Source organism: Hirundo rustica, chromosome 10, assembly GCF_015227805.2.
Source record: "Hirundo rustica isolate bHirRus1 chromosome 10, bHirRus1.pri.v3, whole genome shotgun sequence".
Lineage (NCBI taxonomy): Eukaryota > Metazoa > Chordata > Aves > Passeriformes > Hirundinidae > Hirundo > Hirundo rustica.
In genome coordinates, this window is record NC_053459.1 from 24,153,401 (window position 1) to 24,174,115 (window position 20,715).

General features: G+C 39.8%; 1 protein-coding gene across 4 annotated transcripts in view; it reads left to right on the plus strand.

Annotated features, from left to right (window-relative positions):
• The window catches only part of IFT80 (intraflagellar transport 80), a 32,386-nt gene extending 13,169 nt beyond the window's left edge, over positions 1 to 19,217 (plus strand). For 2 of the 4 annotated variants that reach the window (XM_058421952.1, XM_058421951.1), the window contains exons 8-21: positions 655 to 792; positions 5,625 to 5,804; positions 7,070 to 7,188; positions 7,651 to 7,725; positions 8,165 to 8,328; positions 8,891 to 8,955; positions 9,362 to 9,497; positions 9,888 to 10,035; positions 10,401 to 10,572; positions 11,963 to 11,980; positions 13,118 to 13,207; positions 13,296 to 13,468; positions 14,540 to 14,663; positions 16,929 to 19,215. In XM_058421952.1, coding sequence (XP_058277935.1) covers positions 655 to 792; positions 5,625 to 5,804; positions 7,070 to 7,188; positions 7,651 to 7,725; positions 8,165 to 8,328; positions 8,891 to 8,955; positions 9,362 to 9,497; positions 9,888 to 10,035; positions 10,401 to 10,572; positions 11,963 to 11,980; positions 13,118 to 13,207; positions 13,296 to 13,468; positions 14,540 to 14,663; positions 16,929 to 17,042 — 1,716 coding nt within the window. In that variant the 3' untranslated portion in view covers positions 17,043 to 19,215. Of the gene's footprint in view, positions 1 to 654; positions 793 to 5,624; positions 5,805 to 7,069; positions 7,189 to 7,650; positions 7,726 to 8,164; positions 8,329 to 8,890; positions 8,956 to 9,361; positions 9,498 to 9,887; positions 10,036 to 10,400; positions 10,573 to 11,962; positions 11,981 to 13,117; positions 13,208 to 13,295; positions 13,469 to 14,539; positions 14,664 to 16,928 lie in introns of all 4 variants that reach the window. The other 2 variants (XM_058421954.1, XM_058421953.1) reach the window with 2 other exon arrangements.
• The last annotated feature ends 1,498 nt before the right edge of the window (positions 19,218 to 20,715 follow it).

The window sequence follows — 20,715 nt, forward strand, 5'->3', positions numbered from 1 at the left end:
GGGAAATTCTAATTCTGGAATAATAAAAATGCAACATATATTAAAAGTGAGCTATAATACAGGTGAATTTTCAAGTTATACTGAAAACATGAGAGGAAATTCCACTTCTGGGGTAACAAAAATACACATAAAATATATATATAAACCAAAAGTGAATCGTAACAATGGCGATTTTTGCAATGACACTGAAACAGAAGGGGAAATTAATCTTCAGGAATAATAAAAATGCAAAATATGTAAAAAATGAGCTGTAATACAGGTGATTTTTCAAGTTATACTGAAAATATGAGAGGAAATTTTACTTCTGGAGTAACAAAAATACAAAAAAATATATATATAAACCAAAAGTGAACTGTAACAATGGTGATTTTTGCAATGACACTAAAACATAAGAGGAAATTAATCTTCAGGAATAATAAAAATGCAAAATATATTAAAAGCGAGCTATAATACAGGTGAATTTTCAAGTTATGCTGAAAACATGAGAAGAAATTCTACTTCTGGAGTAACAAAAATACAAATAAAATATATATATAAACCAGAAGTGAACCGTAACAATGGTGATTTTTGCAATGACACTGAAACATCCTTCTGGAACAATAAAAAGGCACCCGAAGCGAGCTGGCAGGGCTGGAAATCTGAATTTTGCCGCAGGTTTGGGACAGTTTTGGCCGTGCCCTGTACAATTCCCAGCCCCACGAATATCCCATCACCTCCATTGCCTGGGCTCTGGATGGAGAATTATTTGCCGTGGGATCTTTCAACACTTTACGTCTCTGTGATAAAACTGGGGTGAGTAAAACTCTGCAAGTTTGTTCTATATGTATAAAAACATTATGTAAAATTTAATAAAAAATAAAATACATATATAAAATTTCGGCGTCAAACTCCAAATTTGCGCGAATACAGCGAATATTCCTCAGGATATCGGCATACAGGTGGGTATTTTGTTAGCAAAAAACTGCTTGTGGTCGTCAGCACCTCTTTTTGCTGACCAGAACATTTTATTTTTAATGATATTTTGCCTTTTGGGACGTGAAATTCTTCACCTGAAAGCCGCAGAGTTCACAAGCACCTCCCGTGATCAGAACTCGTCATAAATTGCAATTTGTAACTGTTAAAAAGAGCGTGTAACAATAAGCTGATAGAAAAGGAAGTGGAAGGGCCATATCCTGCACTTTTATTATTTAATCTTTTTATTTCCCTTGATGGTTTACTCCTGAGTCCTTGTTTTTATAGGATTTTTTTTGCGTTTGGTCTCCGATTTAAATGAATTTAATGCACCTTCACTGGTGCTCTGAGTTAGCACGGATTGAGCTCATTGTCTTGCGGGTTTCCTGTGGTTCTGCACAGTTTTTGCTCAGATTTTTTGCACCAAACCTTGATTATTTGGGACTTTTATTGTCCCTTTTTTCTTGTGTTTCTTGCTCTTTTTGGGGAAGAAGAATCGCCGTGGTGTTTTGGGTGTGTTCAGTCAATGACGGTTCATCTCCCCATGGATTTGGAGTGTGTATTTCAAATATTTTCAATTCATGAAGAGGAACCTTTAAAGATTATTTGGGAAGAGGCATAAGGATAAAATCTGAATTTTCCTATTTCACTTTCTGGAGTGATTCTGATTCCACTGATTTTCACTGACAGTGCGTAAATAGAATTTAATTGCAAGTTTGTAAGTAAAATTTAATTACAATTATCTTGAAGGAAAAGTACTCAAATGCAGTTTTCTGCTGCAAAGTGTCAATTTGGTGATTTTAAAATGTTTTATTTTAGTACCTACAGATCTGTAATTTAATTTACTGGAAGTCTGACTCAGCTAAAAAGCAATGTTTTAAGCAGTATTAAATGCTGATTGTTGGGAATTTTAACGCAGACAGGTTTATTTCTTGTATAAAATTAAGATTATTTTACCTGCTTTATTACTCAACTCTCATGCAAGAATTTATCATTAACTCTTCTCCAGCACGTGTGTTCACTTTGCGGCGTAATTAAATTCAATTCTTGCAATAATGCTCTTTTTTCTCTTTTTTCTTACCTCCCTATGATGTTCAAGCAGCTTCATGGTAAAGACCAAAGTTAAAAATTTAATAATAACGTTTTAAATTGTATTTCTCTGATTAAAAATCATGACAAGAAACAATGTATTTATATATAAAGTAAATTATTACAGCTGGCCTACAGGCAAGGTCTGTTCCCTGGGCCTTTTTTATCAGTGATAAAAAGCATTAAAAGTGAAACACTGGTCAAATAAATCAAATAGGAGCATTCAATTTATATTTAAATAATGCTGAATATATTTATGTATCTTCTGTTTAAGACTTACTTACCCTGAATGGGATTGATCCGTTTAATTTGATGGTTTTGTTTATTTTCCAAACTGTTTGTTACATTTCTTTCCTGGTGATGTTTATTGATATATTGCTGTTTATTTGACTGTTAAATCCTGCCCTTTGCTTTGCTCCTGTCTTCAACACTCTGCTGAGAAAATTATGTATAAAAAAAAGCAATTATTTCCATTGATCCATAATTATTAAAATTATTTTGTGCATTTTTCAAACTTTTCCCTGTATTACACAGTGATTTTTGGCCATTTTCCTACACTGGCAGTTTGCAGGTTTGACTGATCCTCTTATATTTTTATATTCTATCAGTTTTTTCTGGAAGTTCTATTTAAAATGTGGAATATTGCCTGATACCTTTGGAAAATAGAGGAAGGCATTCTGCAAACTTTTACTCTGCTGTGCAGTCAGGAAAGGGAAACTCGAGTTGCTGCTTTTCTGGATTCATTTAATAAAATGAAACTTTGAGAACTCCTGGGTTTGTTCTTGAGAGAATTCAGTGAAAAATGAATTAAGGCACAGGAAAAGTAGAACCCCAAATATTGCATGGAATCACAGTCAGACTTTTCCTAAAAAAAAATAAAAAATAAATAAATCCTTGTATTTAGGAATTCCACAGCAGCTGTTCCAGTTTTGAAATTGTTTCTATTTAAAAATGAAGCGCTAAAATGATATTTCTGATAAGATTTTATGGCCGTGATAAATGCCCCAGACATCTGCAGGGAGCATGAATCACTGGAGTGCTCTGAGTTACGCAGAGCCTTCGAAACAGCTGGGAAAAAAAAAGCTTGGAAATGGCTTTTTCTGGTTTTTTGGATTGTTTTTTTTAATGTAGGTTACAATCTGGAAATATTTGAGTGATTTTTCAGTGGCCTGAAGGAAAAAAAAAAAAAAAATCATTAAAAAAAAGGAATTTTTGGGAATGGATCCTGTCAGAGCTGCAGTGTCTCTGCTTTCCATGGAAAAGGAGCTCCAAAAAAAAAAACCATTCCTGGAGCTCCTTGGAGTGGTTTTTAATGATGGTTTGATGGCCTTTGGGTCCTTCTGGGTGGATCCCAGCTCCTTCAAAGTGTTCCCACCCAGATTCCAGCTGGGAAAAACATCTGGGATGCAGGTTCCAGGGCTGCAGTCAGCCTTTAATTACTGGGGTTAATTACTGGGGAGTGTTTGGGGCTGAATTCATCCTGGGCAGGCGGAGGAGCAGTGATGGACTGGTCAAAAATGGGAATTTCCTTCCTTGGGATTCAGAAACGGGGATTTCCTTCCTTGGGATTCAGAAACGGGAATTTCCTTCCTTGGATTCAGAAATGGGAATTTCCTTCCTTGGATTCAGAAATGGGAATTGCCTTCCTTGGGATTCAGAAACGGGGATTTCCTTCCTTGGGATTCAGAAACGGGAATTTCCTTCCTTGGGATTCAGAAATGGGAATTTCCTTCCTTGGATTCAGAAATGGGAATTTCCTTCCTTGGATTCAGAAATGGGAATTTCCTTCCTTGGGATTCAGAAATGGGAATTTCCTTCCCCTGATTCAAAAATGGGAATTTCCTTCCTTGGGATTCAGAAATGGGGATTTCCTTCAGTGGAATTCAAAAATGGGAATTTCCTTCCTTGGGATTCAGAAATGGGGATTTCCTTCAGTGGAATTCAAAAATAGGAATTTCCTTCCTTGGATTCAAAAATGGGAATTTCCTTCCTTGGGATTCAAAAATGAGAATTTTCTTCCTTGGGTTCAGAAATGGGGATTTCCTTCCTTGGGATTCAGAAATGGGGATTTCCTTCAGTGGAATTCAAAAATGGGAATTTCCTTCCTTGGGATTCAGAAATGGGGATTTCCTTCAGTGGAATTCAAAAATAGGAATTTCCTTCCTTGGATTCAAAAATGGGAATTTCCTTCCTTGGGATTCAAAAATGAGAATTTTCTTCCTTGGGTTCAGAAATGGGGATTTCCTTCCTTGGGATTCAGAAATGGGGATTTCCTTCCTTGGATTCAGAAATGGGAATTTCCTTCCCTGGATTCAAAAATGGGAATTTCCTTCCTTGGGATTCAAAAATGGGAATTTCCTTCCTTGGATTCAGAAACGGGGATTTCCGTCAGTGGAATTCAAAAATGGGAATTTCCTTCCTTGGATTCAGAAACGGGGATTTCCGTCAGTGGAATTCAAAAATGGGAATTTCCTTCCCCAGTGCAGCTCGCACAGACAGGGGGTGATGGGGAAGGTGAAGCCCTAAAATCAGGGCTTGAAACTGGAAATTCAGGCAGTGGCAGCATCACCTTTTACTCACCCTGGGGTGGAAAAAAAGAGATTTCACTCCACTCGGGATTCCCAAACCAGGAGCACCACTGGGGCTGGATTTCACCCGATGGAATTCCCTGCCCACTGAACCTTTTAAGTCCAACACCTTTATTTTACTGAAATTTTTGGGATTTCCTTCCTCCTAAATCATGCAAAGACTTGGAGTTTTGGGATTTCCTTCCACCAGTGCACTTTTTGGGATCATTTCATGTATCCAGAAGTCAATCCAATGTTTTAACATTTATCTTCAATCACAGGATTTTTATTATTCATTTGCTTTTTAAGACTTCAAATATATTTGAATATTCAGGTAGTTCTTCAATTAGTATATTTGTTAAAAATATTCTATTACCTAAAGAGGAAATAATAGAGATTTGCTCCTTGGTTTAAAATCTGCTTTAATATCATCCTAAAATTCCCTAAAAAGGTTATTTAATTTTTATTTGTCATCCATTTTCAGGGAAACTTCTTCGGAGATTCAGGATGATTCGTGGTTTTCATACGCAGGAAATTGGGAAAAGTGTCTTGGTCTGAAAATTCTAATTCTTGGCAAGAACGTATTAATAAGGATTTAAACTTCATAGGAGTCTCATGGATAAGGCTGAGGGAATGAGGAATTAAGATCTTTGCTGGAGGAAATTTTTAATTAATCCTTCACTTGGACAGTAACAGAGTGGAGGAAATGTAATTATTTCTTAAGCACCTTTATTTTATGTAGTGATTGCCTGGATTAATGAATGAGGATACACCTGGAATAAATTATGAGTAGAAAACCGTGACTTTTTAATTTCTGCTTTACCTGATGCTTTTCCTCTTTTTTTTTTTTTCTTCCCAGAGTCCTCAACATCCAATCCCAATGCAACAAAAACTTCATTTATTTTCGCTCCTTGAAGAACCCCAACCCTGCCAAACATACTGATGACAATAAATGACTTCTAAAAAAATCCGGAATAATTAAAATTACTATTTTCTCTCTTTTTTTTTTTTTCCCAGTGGTCTTACGCCCTGGAGAAGCCCAACACTGGCAGCATTTTTGCCATCTCGTGGTCCAGCGATGGCACCCAGCTGGCCGGAGCGTGTGGGAACGGCCAGGTCATCTTTGCCCACGTGGTGGAACAGCGCTGGGAGTGGAAGAACTTGGAAATCACCTTGATTAAGAGAAGAACCATGAAGGTGAAATCACCTCCGAGCTGGGCAGCCTGACCACAAAGCTCCTTTGAAAGCGGAATGGGATTTGTGTTCCCAGACGTTGACTCCCAGCCGTTGGTTCTCTGGGATAACGGAGATTTCCGTCCTTCCACCTTTTCCAAATTACGCGTTTGGGCTCAAGCATCGAGTTCCTAAATTCCTAATTAGGCCCTTAAATGGGGGTTTTTAATCTTTTCCTGTTGGGTTTGGAATTGGGAGGAGCTGGAGCAGCAGCAGGGCTGGATTTGGGCTTGGGGCTGTGGGTGGGATGTTGTGAGTCAGCGTCTGGGAACACGCAGCACAAATCAGCTCAAAATTCCCAAATTTTCCCCTCATTCCCAGACATCGACTCGTACCAGATGGAGTTGGGAATGATCTCCATGGGCTTTCAGTTCTCTTTTGGAATGTGCGAAAAGTGAGGAACTCTAGCTGACCCCGACCCATTTTTAATTTTCGTTGTTTTACAGCGATTTTATTCTTATATAGGAAAATCCTACAAAATCCTACAAAAAAACTCGAAGATGGATTTTTTCCCCTGAGTATTACAGTGGCAAATTTAATTAGCGATGCTGTGGTGGGCGCTGCGATTAACATTTCCTTAAATTAACATATCCTAGAAATGGTTTCTAGGCTCTTGGAATAATTGAGCCCTTGTTTTGCAATTGATGCATGAAGGAGAACATCAGAAGGAAGTTAGCACCCTCAGACCAGTGACATCTCCAAAAAAAACCCCAAACCCCACAGAAAAGCAGGATACATTTTTGTTTGAGGTCCCCCCTTGGTGTTTTAGCTCCCTAAAATCTCCGAGCTGAGACATCTGTGTTGATTGGAGGCAAATTCTGATTTTCTTGAGCAAGTTTTAAGCAGAGTAACAAAACCACAAGCTGCTCAGCCCAGCCCATCTCCTGAACTTCCTGTGCTTCCATCATTCAGATTCCAGAGCTCTGCAACATCTTCATCCCCATCCTGGATATTGCTGGATTGTTTAGATGAAGTGTTGATTTCAATAACACTGACATTTATTTAAATAACAGTGAAATAAACATTTCAAAGATTTCAGAATATTCAAATTTGTCAAATTTCAATTTTCAAATATTTCGAATATTCAGATAATCCGCAGCTGAACCATCTGAAAATGGGAATTTTCAATCCTCCTCCATCTCGAGTTATTTTCTCAGCAGGAATATTTCTTGAATTAATTTTAATTTGGGCTCTGTTGTTGAATTCTGTGACCATTTCCCTTTGCTCAGGTGCACAACGTCGCCAACGATGCCGTGGATTTGTTGGAATTCCGGGACAGGGTGATTAAAGCCTCCCTGAACTATGGATATTTGGTGGTTTCCACTTCCCTGCAGTGTTACGTGTTCTCGTGAGTAAATGAAATTCCTCTTCCTCACGTTGTTTGGAAAAGAGTGGCAGAAATTCGATGGGAAGCGCAATAATTTAATTTCTTCTTAATCAGTTGAAATATTCGGTGCGGTATCTGCTCAGTGAACATTAGTGCAGATCACCATAAGAGTCAGAAATATTTTTAAAATCTTTTTAAAATAAAATAATCAATATAAATATCATTTTGCTGGGTTTTAGGAGTCCTGGGGCAGCTGCTGCTGGTGCGAAGGGGTGAAACAATGAAGGCAAAAGTGTTACTCCATCATATTTTGTGCTTATCAGGGTTCCTTGGTTTCCTAAGTGCTGTTTGAGGTTGGAAAATCTCCCTTTTAGGAATATTTGAAGATGAAAAATGTGTGTTTTGCTAGCTGACTCCAACTTTGTGTTTGAAATATGTGGAAATTAGTGATTTTAATGCTGATTTTTTTTTTTACGTTTGCAGGACAAAGAACTGGAACACTCCATTGATTTTTGACCTGAAGGAAGGAACTGTGAGTTTGATCCTCCAAGCAGAAAGGTACCTGACTTCTTAAAATGCTCACTCTGAATATAATAGAACTAGTAAATAAATAATTACATTAAATAATTTATTATGTATATTATAAATAAATATATTTTTTGTATTTATAATAAATTTATTTATAATGTGCACTTATGTAACGAACCAAATAAGCTCAAATTGAAATACCAGAAATAAACAAAAAAATTACCCAGATAAAATCATCAATATTTCACATAACAAATATTCCTCCTGGAAGAAGATAATACTTTAAACCCAAACTTTTCCATGCAGAACTTCCAGGATATCTTGAAAATTTAAAGCTCAGGAGTGATGGAAACTGGAAGAACAGTTGAAGGATATTGAACAATGACTTTCCCATTGCTGAAAATACCATTTTTATATTATTTAGTAATTTACTTCTTTGTCGTTGGGGTTATTTTTTCCTTTTTTTTAGGCATTTTCTTCTTGTGGATGGTGGAGGACTTTATTTATATTCCTATGAAGGCAGATTAATTTCCTCTCCAAAATATCCAGGCATGAGAACAGACATTTTAAACTCCAAGACAGTGTCCCTGAGCAATGACACCCTGGCAGTGAAGGACAAAGCTGATGAGAAGGGTAAATTCTGCTTTATTTAGGATAAAAATACATACATTTATTATAAAAATGAATTCAAGTTATGGGACTTGCTTAAAATTAATTTTAAAAAATTTCAAGAGAATGGTTTGGTGCAGAATTTCCAGTTGATCCATGGAACATTTACAGAAAACACTTGAATTCAATTCTTACTCCCTGATGGGATTTTTCAATTTTCTCTCTTTCTGAACATTCCCATTCGTTAAATTGTGGGTTAAGACTGAGTCCATCTGATATTGGAAATGTGGATTTAATTCAATTTCTGGGTGCAGACTTTTATCACAATTTGGTGTCATTCCTGTAAAGCCCCATTTGAGGTGGGAAATGAGAAACAGGGATGAGAAGTGAAAACTCAGTTTTTTATAAGATTTTTATAAGATTTTATAAGATTTCTTTTTCCCCACCGCGTGACAATCACTGCTAAAGCTCACACAGAGTATTTTATCCACTTGCACTAAATTACACTCAGAAAAGAATGGAATCGCTGGAAAAATCCATTAAGAGCTGCTTTTAATTAATAAATGCTATCATTATTTTTCTTCAGTTATCTACATATTTGAAGCTTTATCTGGGAAGCCGCTGGGTGATGGAAAACCTCTGACCCACAAGGTAAAGTCAATCTCTTTCTTTTACTCAGAAATTAACAATCACTAATGGTTTTCCTCAATAATGGGACTAAAAAAGCATTAGAGGTTTTAAATTCTTAATAGAAATCAGCTTTTTAGCTGACTTTTAATGCTTTGTGTTGTCTTCAGAATTGTTTTAATCTTCATGAAATTCAGTTTATAAAATCACAGAATCGTGGGATGGGTTGGGTTGGAAAGGATTTTAAAATAATCTTCATTCTGAGATATATAATGATTTATTCCGCTGAGAAATCACACACAAAATGTTTTTCCAGCCTAGTTTATCAAAGAATTTTGTGCCTTGTTTTTAGGAAAAAAAAAAATCTATTTGATTCCCCAAATCTAAAATCTCCAAAATAAAAATTAGATATTTTCTTTTATCTTTTCAGACAGAAATTGTGGAGATTGCTTTGGACCAGAAAGGACTGACAAGTGAGAGGAAAATTGCTTTTATTGATAAGAACAGAGATCTTTTCATCACCTCAGTGAAAAGGTTTGGGAAAGAGCAGAAGATTGTCAAAATAGGTGAGAAAAATTCAGATTGATGTTTGGGAACATACTGGGGGGGGGGGGGGAAATAAATTTTTATTTAATACAAGAGAGAACATTTTGCTTAATTAATAGTGAAATTGAATTAAAAAAAAAAAAGAAACAAACTGTGGCTTTTATATGATAGAGGTGGAAACAATTTTAGTAAATTTTATCTAAATTCTGATAATTCTTTTATCAGGTCCATACAAAGCAGCTTTTAAAATGTTACAAACTTGGGGTTAAAACCTTAGAAAAGCACCAAAAAACGCTGAATAACCACCCAGTTAAAACTCCCTTTATTTCGAAGTTTCTCCCGGAAATGTCTGGTTTGTTCCTTTATCTCCCAATTCATTAATTATCATTATTTATTGCCTGTAAACGAAGGGACAATGGTGCAAAGTCTAGCCTGGAACGACGCCTCCAACATCCTCTGTGGGATTCAGGATTCCAGGTTCACCGTCTGGTATTACCCCAACACGGTCTATGTGGATAAAGACCTTCTCCCAAAAACCCTCTATGAAAGAGATGCCAGGTAAGAAAACCTGGTTTTTTAACCCAAATAGGATTTATTTTAACGATTTTAATGATTTCAGGAGAAGGAAAAGCTGGCCTTGCGATGTTGAAAATTCTCCTTTTTCTTGATCGCGAAATGAGGAAAAAGGGTTTTATAAGGAAAATAATGAATGATGAGGAAAATTATAAATGATGAGGGGGAGTTTCAAAGTCGAGCAGCATCCGGAGTTCTTCCTCCTAAAACATCACCTCAGCTTTTGTAAAAAAGCCGAGCAGTAAAGTTCCAAACTAAAAGCAGCGAAACACCGGGTGACGACAAACCGCTCCTCAAGCCTTGGGCGCCCCGCCGAAGGCGCGCTAAGGCGTCCCTCTCGGTGCCCGCAGCGAGTTCAGCAGGAGCCCGCAGATCGTGAGCTTCGTGGGCAGCCGCGTGACGGTGAGGAGGGCCGAGGGCTCCCTGGTGCACCTGCGCATCTCGCCCTACCCCGGCATCCTGCACGGCCACGCCGGCGCCTCCGCCTGGGAGCACGGCGTCCGGCTCTGCCGCTTCGTCAAGGTAAAGCTGCTCGGGGGGGTTCCGCCTGCCCTCCGTGGGGTGGTGGCACCCTGGCTTTTCTCTCGGGTTCTGTTCCGAGGCCCTGAGCCAGGCGCAGCAAAGAGACGGGGTTTTCGGGTTCTGATTTTTCAAGGTGGCGCGCTTTGTTTGTTGTTTCTTATCTTAAAAATTTCTCAGTGCCTAACTAAGATCTGTGCAGCTGCTCGGGCATCTGGTGACTCCCCCCACACTGGGCTGCGGCGTTATCTTTTATACTAATTGTTACGTGTTCTTTATTTATCATTATTTGCCAATACCTATCACTTATACTAAACAGATCATCCCTACTCTGACCCAATCTCTTTAAACTACTTTGTGCCACCGTCACTGCAGAAATGGAGTGAGGGAAGAAGAAAGAAGAAGCAGGAGACAACGCCCCAAATCCTCCATCTTGCCCCCATCCACTTCCATACTAAAAACCCAAACCTACTGTTTTCTCACCCTGTGATGAGCTAAACTCCAATCTTTCACACTCTTGTGCCCTGCAATCCCTCCCGCAGTGCAGGAAGCCTTTCCCACGGACTGGGATCAAATCCAGTGTCCCTCTGGGCCAGGGTCCCAGACCCCCCTGTCCAGGTCCCTGACCCTCCAGGGCAGCCAAAGGAATGCCCTGGGCTCCAACATTTTTTAAAGCCTTTTGATTGTTCATAAGATGGAGTCGGTCTTTTTTAGCTTCTGTCCGATATTAGGAGCAGTTTTTGCCTTTTCTCACACGTGTCACATAAACAAACCCTTTGTTTTTCGTTCCCTGTCCTTTGTTTGCACATTTCTAACCTGAAAACAACTGTAACTGACAGCTGCTCTGGCCATTGGGCTGGGAGGTGAAAACTCCAGAAGCCAATCCACAGCCAGACCCGCAAATGGATAAAAAGTAAGAAATAAACAGGCAGAGGGCTCTCGGCTCAGCCTTGGGCTCTCGCTGAGGAACATCTCTGCCCTGCAAATCTCCGCTCTCCGTGTGGTTGCTCTGTGTGCTGTGACCCCAGGTACTGATGGTTTTCAGTGTTCTTTAATAGCGAGCTCTCCCTGTCAGGTACAGTTCAATTCCCTGCTTTATCTCTCGGGTTTTTTGGTTGCTCGTGGAAAGTGATGTGGTTCTCTTAATTCCTTAACGTAATAATTCCGTAAATTCCGTGATAAATGATAATTCTAATCTTGAGTCGCGCCAGAATCCAGCTGGATTGAGCAGAGTTGCTCCCAGAATTCAGTTCTAAACTAAAGTTTTCAGGTCTGGGCCTTAATATAACCAATTAAAAGTGACATTTCCCCAATTACTTGTTACTTTCCATATTTTATTTCACTTCTTTTTATTTTTTTTCCTTTTCCATTGCTTTCTTTTGTATTTATTTAGGCAACAGCAACAGATGAGGTGAGTGTGGTAGTTTTTAAAACAACAAAGTCCCTTCAAACCTTCCTTCCCATTTATTCCTAGAAAAGTTTAGCACTTTTGTCGTGACCTTAAATGTGTATTTCAGATATTTGTGTCACCAACTGATGCACATCCAGATAATTTGGGTTGCATAATTAAAATTAATTGTAACAGAATCTTTATTTTCAGCGTCCCACATCCCCTGTTTTAAGCATCCAAGTCAGGATATTTTGATTTTGGCAGGCCAGGGAGAGAGTAAAAAGTATTTCCGATCAGGAATAACAAAATGGGTCTTATTTCTGAAGGAAAAAAAAACAGCAAGAAACAATTGGGAACCATCAAGTTGCAACTCCAGGAGATTTCATCTCCTGGATAATTTCAGGCTGAACTTTCAGCATTTTCTCACCTGATTTTCTAAATAAAAGGGGATTGGGAAGCGAACATGACAAAGATTTTAGGAGCATTTGTTCTCTGCACAATCTGAATTTTCCCAAATTCTGGGCTTCCTGCAGGAGGGTTTGTCCTGAGTGATGGAAAAGGCAGTTGGGAAATACAGGAATGTGTTCAGAACATCCTCAGGGCAGCTGTTAATTCTGATTTCAGTCAAGAGCGATCCTTCTAAAAACCTTCATGTGTTTCCAGATTTCTTATTGAACACACTCAACAAAAACATTAAAACCACCTTCATTCCTGGGCTAGCAAGTCCAAAATGACATTTTTCCTGTCTGAATAGAGTTTTAGATGTGGTAGTTTAAACTGTATTAAAGTATGGTTTGTTAGTGTGCCTTTGTCATAATGTTGTCACTTGAAAATCCATCAAAATGTCATTTAGGATCTTCCTAGGTTCTGAGTTCACGGGCTTGTGCAAAATACCCAAAATAACCAAAAAACCCCTCAAAGGAACAATGAACGTAATTAAAAAAATAATAATGAGGGGTAATATTATTATTACCATTAAGGTTTTCTAATTCCTAGTTCTGAGAAATCATAAATAATTTCCTAATAAGAGATTTAGACCACAGAGAAATGCAATATTACACATCATTTCCAAGCCTCGTGTAGCTGCTTCGAGGAGCCATTTGCAGCATGATAATAAACATTTGAGGGTTGACAAGTTGTTTTCATTCTGGATTTCAGGATCAGACCCTTTGGGCTTGTTTGGCTGCCATGGCGGTGGCCAACAAGGACATGACCACAGCTGAAATCGCCTACGCAGCGATCGGCGAGGTAAGGAAACGCAATTAAGGGAAAACGCAATTAAATCCCAATTAAACAGTTACAGAATGAATTTCCTTGCTGTCCTGCTCCTGAGCAGATTGACAAAGTGCAGTACATCAATTCCATCAAGGATCTGCCGTCCAAGGAGTCCAGGCTGGCTCACATGCTGCTCTTCAGTGGGAACACGCAGGAGGCTGAAACGCTCCTGCTTCAGTCGGGCCTGGTTTACCAAGCTATCCAAGTCAACATTAATCTCTACAACTGGGAAAGGTAGGGGGTTTTTTTACCATTAAAATAAGTTTTCCTGATTATTTCCATCAGTTTTTTTATTGCTGACTCATTTTTGGTTTTTTTAATCTTTTAATCAGCCACAGTTTCAAATAAACAAATTAAATCGTAGCCTGGCAATAACCAGACCAAAAAAATCACAGCGTTTTGGTGTCGTATTTAGAAAGTACAAATATTTGGTGATAAAAGCCCGAAATATTCCTGGAAGCGTTTTGAAATAACATTTTGCTTTCTCATGAGTGCTAGCACAGAGGAGCCCTCAGTGATGGCCCAGACTGGCTGGGGAATTTGGGCTGCTTTAAAATGTCTTGTTGCTAAAAATAAAACTGTGGCTACTCAGACTCCCAGCATTGTGTAGGTGGAGAAGATGTGAATTGAGGCTGAGAAAACAAAGGAGGAATTTCTCCTTTGAACAAAACCCCCACGTTTTCTGACAGAATCCTCGGAGTTGTTTGCTCCTGGTTTCTCTGCTGTTACATTCATATATTCAGGCAGAAGGTTGATTTTCCCCCACAAATCTGTAATTTTGTTTTATAAGGAGGCTGTGCCAGGGGAGGTTTAAGCTGGATATTAGGAAAAGAATATTCTTTTATTCTGTCATCTGAAAATTCTCTGTATATCAAATATCAATGTTCTTAAGCCATTGAGAAGAAACCAATTGTGAGTGATGAATTAAATTAATCCAATGTCTGATCTTTTCCACCTATACAGTATTATAAATAATATATAGAATATATTATAAATGTGTGTTATGGGTGTTCAGAACCCATTTCTGACTAGAAAAAAGCTACCAAACATTGTTATACTTGTACTAAACTCTGAAATATTCTCCCATTTCCTTGCAATAAAAAGCCTGGAGTCAAATGAATGATGTAATGAGTTATCAGTGGGAATAACTGTTGGGTATTTTTCATCACTGGCTACTTTTAACCTCCTGATCCTAACGTGGAATTGGATTTGGGATCTCTGCCCTCACCCTCAGAGTTTCTGCAAAACCTCGCTGATGGTGGTGGTGCCAGAGCATTTCCTCAACCCGTTCCTGCTTCATTCCAGAGCCCTGGATCTGGCAGTGAAGCACAGGACGCACGTGGACACGGTCCTGGCTTACAGACAGAAATTCTTGGAAGATTTTGGGAAAAAAGAGACCAACCAAAGGTTTTTGCAATACGCAGAAGGTGTAAGTGTCCCTCAGGGTTGTTCCTGCAGCTTCACACCGTGGCAGATCTGGGAGGGTGGGATGGGTTTGCGCCTCTGTTGTCCTTCTGCGGTTCGATTGTGAACATAAACGTGGAATTTTTACAGCTTTTGGCCTAATATTGGGCTGCTTGGCCAGGAGTAGCTGGGCATTTGGGGTTTTATTCGAAGATTCACAATATATATATTTAATACCTGGTAAAGATCACACAAGTGAAGGCACAGTTGTTCTCTATAAACCAGGGAGCTGAACTTCACCGTGTTTCAATGGGTCTCTCAATTATTTCCAACAGTTTTGTGGCATTTTATGGATAGAAACAGTAGCAAACCTTGAAGGAATCTGGCTATTTATGAACTGCAAACTGTTCTGATAAATAGGATAAACAGTTCAAGATGCATTTATTGGAAACCCTCTGCATCATCAGTAAATTGATTTATTAGTATTTCACAGATGCTGAGGGCACATCCTGAAGTTCAGAAGCTGGATCTTGGATTCCACTGGAACATTTCCACACATTTCCCTCAGGAGAGGCACAATTCCCACTGAGCAGCCCTTGAGCCCTTCCTGCTTTTCCCCTCCTTATTCCTCAGCATTCTGAGAGAGAAATGATCCAAAAAACCCCTTTCCTTTGTGTGAAATCCTTTTATCCCCTGCAGCTGACGGATCAGGGAACACCTCAGCTGGGAATCCACATCCTTTCATTGGACACTTGAATAAAGCTGGATTTCTAATGGAAGTCGTTAGCTTTTAGCACTTTGAAGGATTCTCATTTCCTAAAGGAAGCTCAGCCCCTAATGAACCATCCCACAGTAATTTACCTGGAAAATACAGAAAAATAAAGCACTGATTCCAAGCATCTTTATCCTGCAGCTTTTCCAGCTGCTGTGCAGGAAGCGTGTGTTCTGTAAAATCCATTATAGAGCAAAAATCACATAAATTCCCTGGAGATAATCCTGATTTTCTTAAAATCCTGGAGAAAGCTGTGGATTCCATAAGGATTCCTAAGGAATTCCACCTTGGCCGTGACAAGGTGTGGGCAGGATGATTTTTCAGCTTACTCAGTCTTGAAATTTGGGTCTCACTCAGGAGATTTCTGGAAGGAAAAAGTCCTTTTCCTCATCCAGGTGCTGGAGGTCTTTGCTGGAGCTGAGAGTAGGGAGGATTCACATAACGTGAATTTTCAGCCTTAATTAAATTCTTCATACGACCTGTCAGGCTCATAAAGCAAAATCAGAAATTGGTAAGAAAAGCGAGATTTTGTGCTGCTGTTCCTTCTCAGGGACCAGAAAGGGTCTCAGTTTCCTTCTCACAACCTAAAGCCTCTTCAGGCTTAAATAAGGAGTTTTTTCCTCTCTTTTCTGCAGCCAGGCAGGATCTAAAATTGTGCTCATTTTACATACCAGGTTCTTAATACCTTACACATACCCTGAGAGTATCCAACACCCAGTCAGTGCCTCTAGAACTGAGGTATTATTATTACATTTTCACCTGAGAACGTAGGGATTTAATTTCACTTTCCCTCCTAGAGAACCTCCCCTGTTATTCCATGACTTAATTACAACAGAAAATTCCCTGTGCAGCCCTTGAAATTCTTCTCCCATCCCACCTTTGACAGTGTTAATTCCCCAGCAATAAACTGAGCTGCTCAGTGACATTTTTGGACGTGCTTTTACTGCCATCAAGCGCACCATGATCCATTTTTTTTTCCTTGTCAAGCGTTTTTTTGGGGGGAAGAAACAACTTTTCTCCCCACATTTGTGCTGTGTGCATTGCCTGAGGTTTCACTGCCGCGGAACGCAGCCAGAAAATGCCGATTCTCTGCAGCTGGGGAAATGCCAAGATTAAAAGTGAAACATTTCTTGGTGCAGCGGGGCGGTTCCAAGCAGGAATCTGATTTCTGTCGCAGCAGAGAACTGGTTCAGTGTCCCCTCAGCTTCCTTGGAGGAGACATCACTCCTAAATTAATGATGCAGGGCTGCACTTTCAGTAACGGGACACTGATGTCAGGACACTGAATTAGAAGCAGGTTCTTTTTCTGTTTTATTGCCAGGCACAATGAGATTTATTAAAATATCTCAGGCTTGGTTTGTTTTAAAGGTGGAAGCTCAGTCAGAGCTCAGCTGTGTGCCTTCACATCTTTCCTGAATTTGGGTACTGGACACTTTATAACTGTGGGTTTAGATGGAATAACTGACCTGTCCCTCTCTGATGTTGAGCTCTGCATGTTGAATTTTTCTCTTCTTACAGCTGGAAGTGGATTGGGATAAAATCAAAGCCAAAATAGAGATGGAAATTGCTAAAGAAAGAGAACGAGCGGCAGCCAGTCCTGCAGCGAGGACCAGCGTGACTGTGCAGCAATAATCCACTTTTTGGGCTCCTTCAAAGCGCTCCTTCAATATTTGGTACTGGCTTGTGGTAAAAAAGAAAAAGTAAATTGCACAGCAAACATTTTGTGGGCCACAGGAGGGAGAATTTCTGTAGATTTGAATCCTTGGGTGACACAGGATGAGTTATTTCATTTTGAGCTGGGTTTATATTCCGGTGCCAGTGATGGCTACTTGTATGAGAAAAAAAGGGGAATTAACTGTTCCTCCCTCAGTGATTTTAAATTTTCATTGCCATGAATATTCTTTAAGCGGGGTCGCCTCTACTGAAATCACAGTTTTAACCCCAAGTGAAGCAGTCTGGTTATTTCTGCAACCTCAGGGAACTCTCCAGACTTGTTTAAATTGCCCCAAAAACAAATTCAGCAAACTGGAAGTGCTGAAAATGCAACAAAAAAGGGAACTTGAGCCTCTAAAGTACAAATACTTCCCTCACACTTGTGGGAATATGTATTTGTTAGGATGTACCAGGAGTTCTTTAATAGATAATTTCAGTAACTCAGGTTTGTCCCTGAGCAAAACATTCAGCAGTAAAAGGAATTTTTTTAAAATTTTTATATACTTTGGAGCGTGCTTTCAGGGTTGTTGGAAATAAACAGCATTTGTAGGATCTGATGTGTAAAATTGACCAGAATATTTAACATAAGAGAATATTTCATGTATTTTTTTCTGCCCAAAGCACTTGATTTGTAAATACTTTTTTAAAATTTATACTATTTCGTGGAGATAACATTTTTCTTTGTTTCACACCCCAAACTGGCTGAATTCTCTCCGTGTTATAAATATATTAGCAGCTTGTTCATCATCGACAAGGTTCTGTTATGTATCTTTCAAATGTTACCAGCAAAATGTTAAATATCTGTACATACAGCGAATTTGTAAATCGTTGTGGGACCCTTTCTTGCACAGTTCATAAATTTCTCAATAAATCCAAATAAAAGTGGAGGTTTTTAATGGATCTGAGAGCTAGGAAAAAAAAGAATATTTAGGGTGTTTGAATTACATTTGGAGGGGATGGGAGAGGTGTTAAATTCCATTTTTTTATCACACACAACCAGTCGTGAGCATCCTGGTGTTAAATAGAAAACAAAGCAAAATGTTTTGGAAAAGCACTTTTATTCCTTGTTTTCACCAGCTTCTAAAAATGATTCTGAAAGGTATGAAATGTAAATTTCGGGAGAAAACCTTCCTATATGGCTTTTCTAGCATTGTGGCAGGGATTTTAGGGATTGTAATTCCAGGGGAAGTGCCATCCATCCACGCCAAGGGAATTTTGAGCTGTTTTTTCTTGGGGTTTCCAAAGTTTTGCGTTGTTTTTTCACCTGTTTTCAGTTCTTTTCAGTATTAAGTAAAAATAAATAGCAGAATGATACAGATGTTTCAGGTACATTTTGGTTACATTATTGCCCAGAACAAGAAATCAATTTAAAACCCTCTTTCAGAAAGAAATACCTTTTATTTAATTACTGACTGCTTGAGTTAAACCATCATAAACCAATTTAAGAAACAGATTAATTAACAGGATTAAAATTCAGTTGTTTGGGTGCTGCTGCTATGGACAAATGACCAAAAATAACCCAAATTTTGCCATTGCAGGGTGAGAGTTGAGTTCATTCACTTCATTTAACCTTGGCCACAGTAAAACCTCTCTGATTGTAAAAAGAGAGGTTGAAAAATCCATCTTTAGGTGAAAAATAAAGTCCTCGAGTGAAGTAAAATTAAAAGCTCAGGTGGGTGTTTAAAAACCTACTGCATATTTGTAATAGTTCAGAGGGAAAATTAAAAATATCTTTTGTTTTCTGGCTTTTAAGGCAATAAAACTTTGAGATCTGGATTTGTCCGTGGGATTTTACCCTTTGGGACTGGAACAGGAGGAAGGTTTGAATCATCTGACATGAAAATTTGATTTTACAGATTATGTGGAACCATTTCCTGCAGAACAGCCGTGGTGGTTGTTGCCTTATTCACTTCAGAATAGTCAAAATTATAAATGAGCAATAATTGAAAAGCTTGAAGCCTCCTAAAATTTAATTCTGAAATTTTAATAGATATTTATAGAAATACAAAGGTTGTATCACCTACAGATGGGGGGAAGTCGGAGAGAAGCAATTTACTATATTTTATATTATATATACGCTTTTAATATCATTTTTACATGTTTTTTATTAAACATAGAAATGTTAAGACCTCCATTTCTTTATTTTCATGATAACAGAGATGAGATTTTACTCTGCAGGGGATGGGGAAGAGCCAAGGAGAAAAAAGCTTTTTATGAATCGATCAAATGTGAGAATCTCTATTTCCAGAGTTTATTTTTGTTGATCCCAATCAGTCAGGGCTAAATTTCCACGAGTGGAATTTAAACTTTTTAATTTTAATTCAGGTGCTTTTGCCCTCCTGTAAAAGTTTGGGACAATAGGATGGGTTGGTACTTTCAGGGAAAGAGAGGGATGGGTCTGCACAGAGCTTGGTTGTACAAACCCCAAAATATTTCGTAATTTCTGTGTTTTCCATGAAGGGTCTGCAGGAATTATTCTATATATAAAGAAATGCCTGGGATAGTTGTAAGCCTGCAGTTTTGGAAAGCTCTGATGTGTATTTTAAATCAACCTGCAGGTTTTCTATGCCATTAGAGAAAAGAGAAAGAAAGAGAAAGGAGAGTGCTCGTGGCTGCTGCTCCTGCACTGACCACATCCTCAGTTCCGAGGGCTGAAGGCAAGCTGGGAAAGGAAAATAAACCAAAAGGTATTTAATGAAAGCTTCGGGCACCGAGCAGCTCCATTGCCAGGAGAGCTGGAGGGAGAGCTGGGCACCAAGTGAGGCGCTCGCAGCTCCTTCAGGGCTGCTGGCACTGCGGGAGGATTCTGCCTTTAGCCGGCGTTTGGGGTTGGTTTTGTTCACGGAGAATTTCCCAGCCGTGGGCAGGAGCTGTGATGTTTCTTTCCCTTCGAGCAGGAGGGGTCCCAGGTGCCCTCAGTGAGCAGGATTTTATTTGCAGGTTTTGGAGAGTTCCCTCCTTCCCCTCTGCCCGGCCCGGGGGGGCACAGCCTGGTCTGGCTGTCCCAAAACCTCCCTCTGCCACCCCTGGGGGTGAGGATCACCCAGCGGTGTCCATGCAGCCGAGAATCCCGGGATTCCCGAGGAACGCGGGCCCAGGTGGGGGGAATGCACCCAGCTGCAGCCGGCTCTTCCATCTCTCCACGGCCTTGCGCTGGAGGCGATGTCCCCGAGTCCCCTTGCTCGTGGAACTCCTGCCAGGGCTGTGCCGCGTCCCTGTGAGGCTGTGCCAGCGGGTCCTGGCAGCGCGTCCCATCCTGCCAGCGTCCTCAGGAATCCCCCGGCAGGTCCCTTGGGAGCCGGGAGTCCCTCAGGTCACCCTGCGGTGTGCAGCATTCCCGGGAATTCCCGGTGTCCCTGGCAGGGACAGAGTGTACAGCATTCCCGGGAATTCCCGGTGTCCCTGGCAGGGACAGAGTGTACAGCATTCCCGGGAATTCCCGGTGTCCCCGGCAGGTCCCTTTGGAGCCGGGAGTCCCGCAGGTCACCCTGCGGTGTGCAGCGTTCCCGGGAATTCCCGGTGTCCCCGGCAGGTCCCTTTGGAGCCGGGAGTCCCGCATGTCACCCTGCGGTGTGCAGCGTTCCCGGGAATT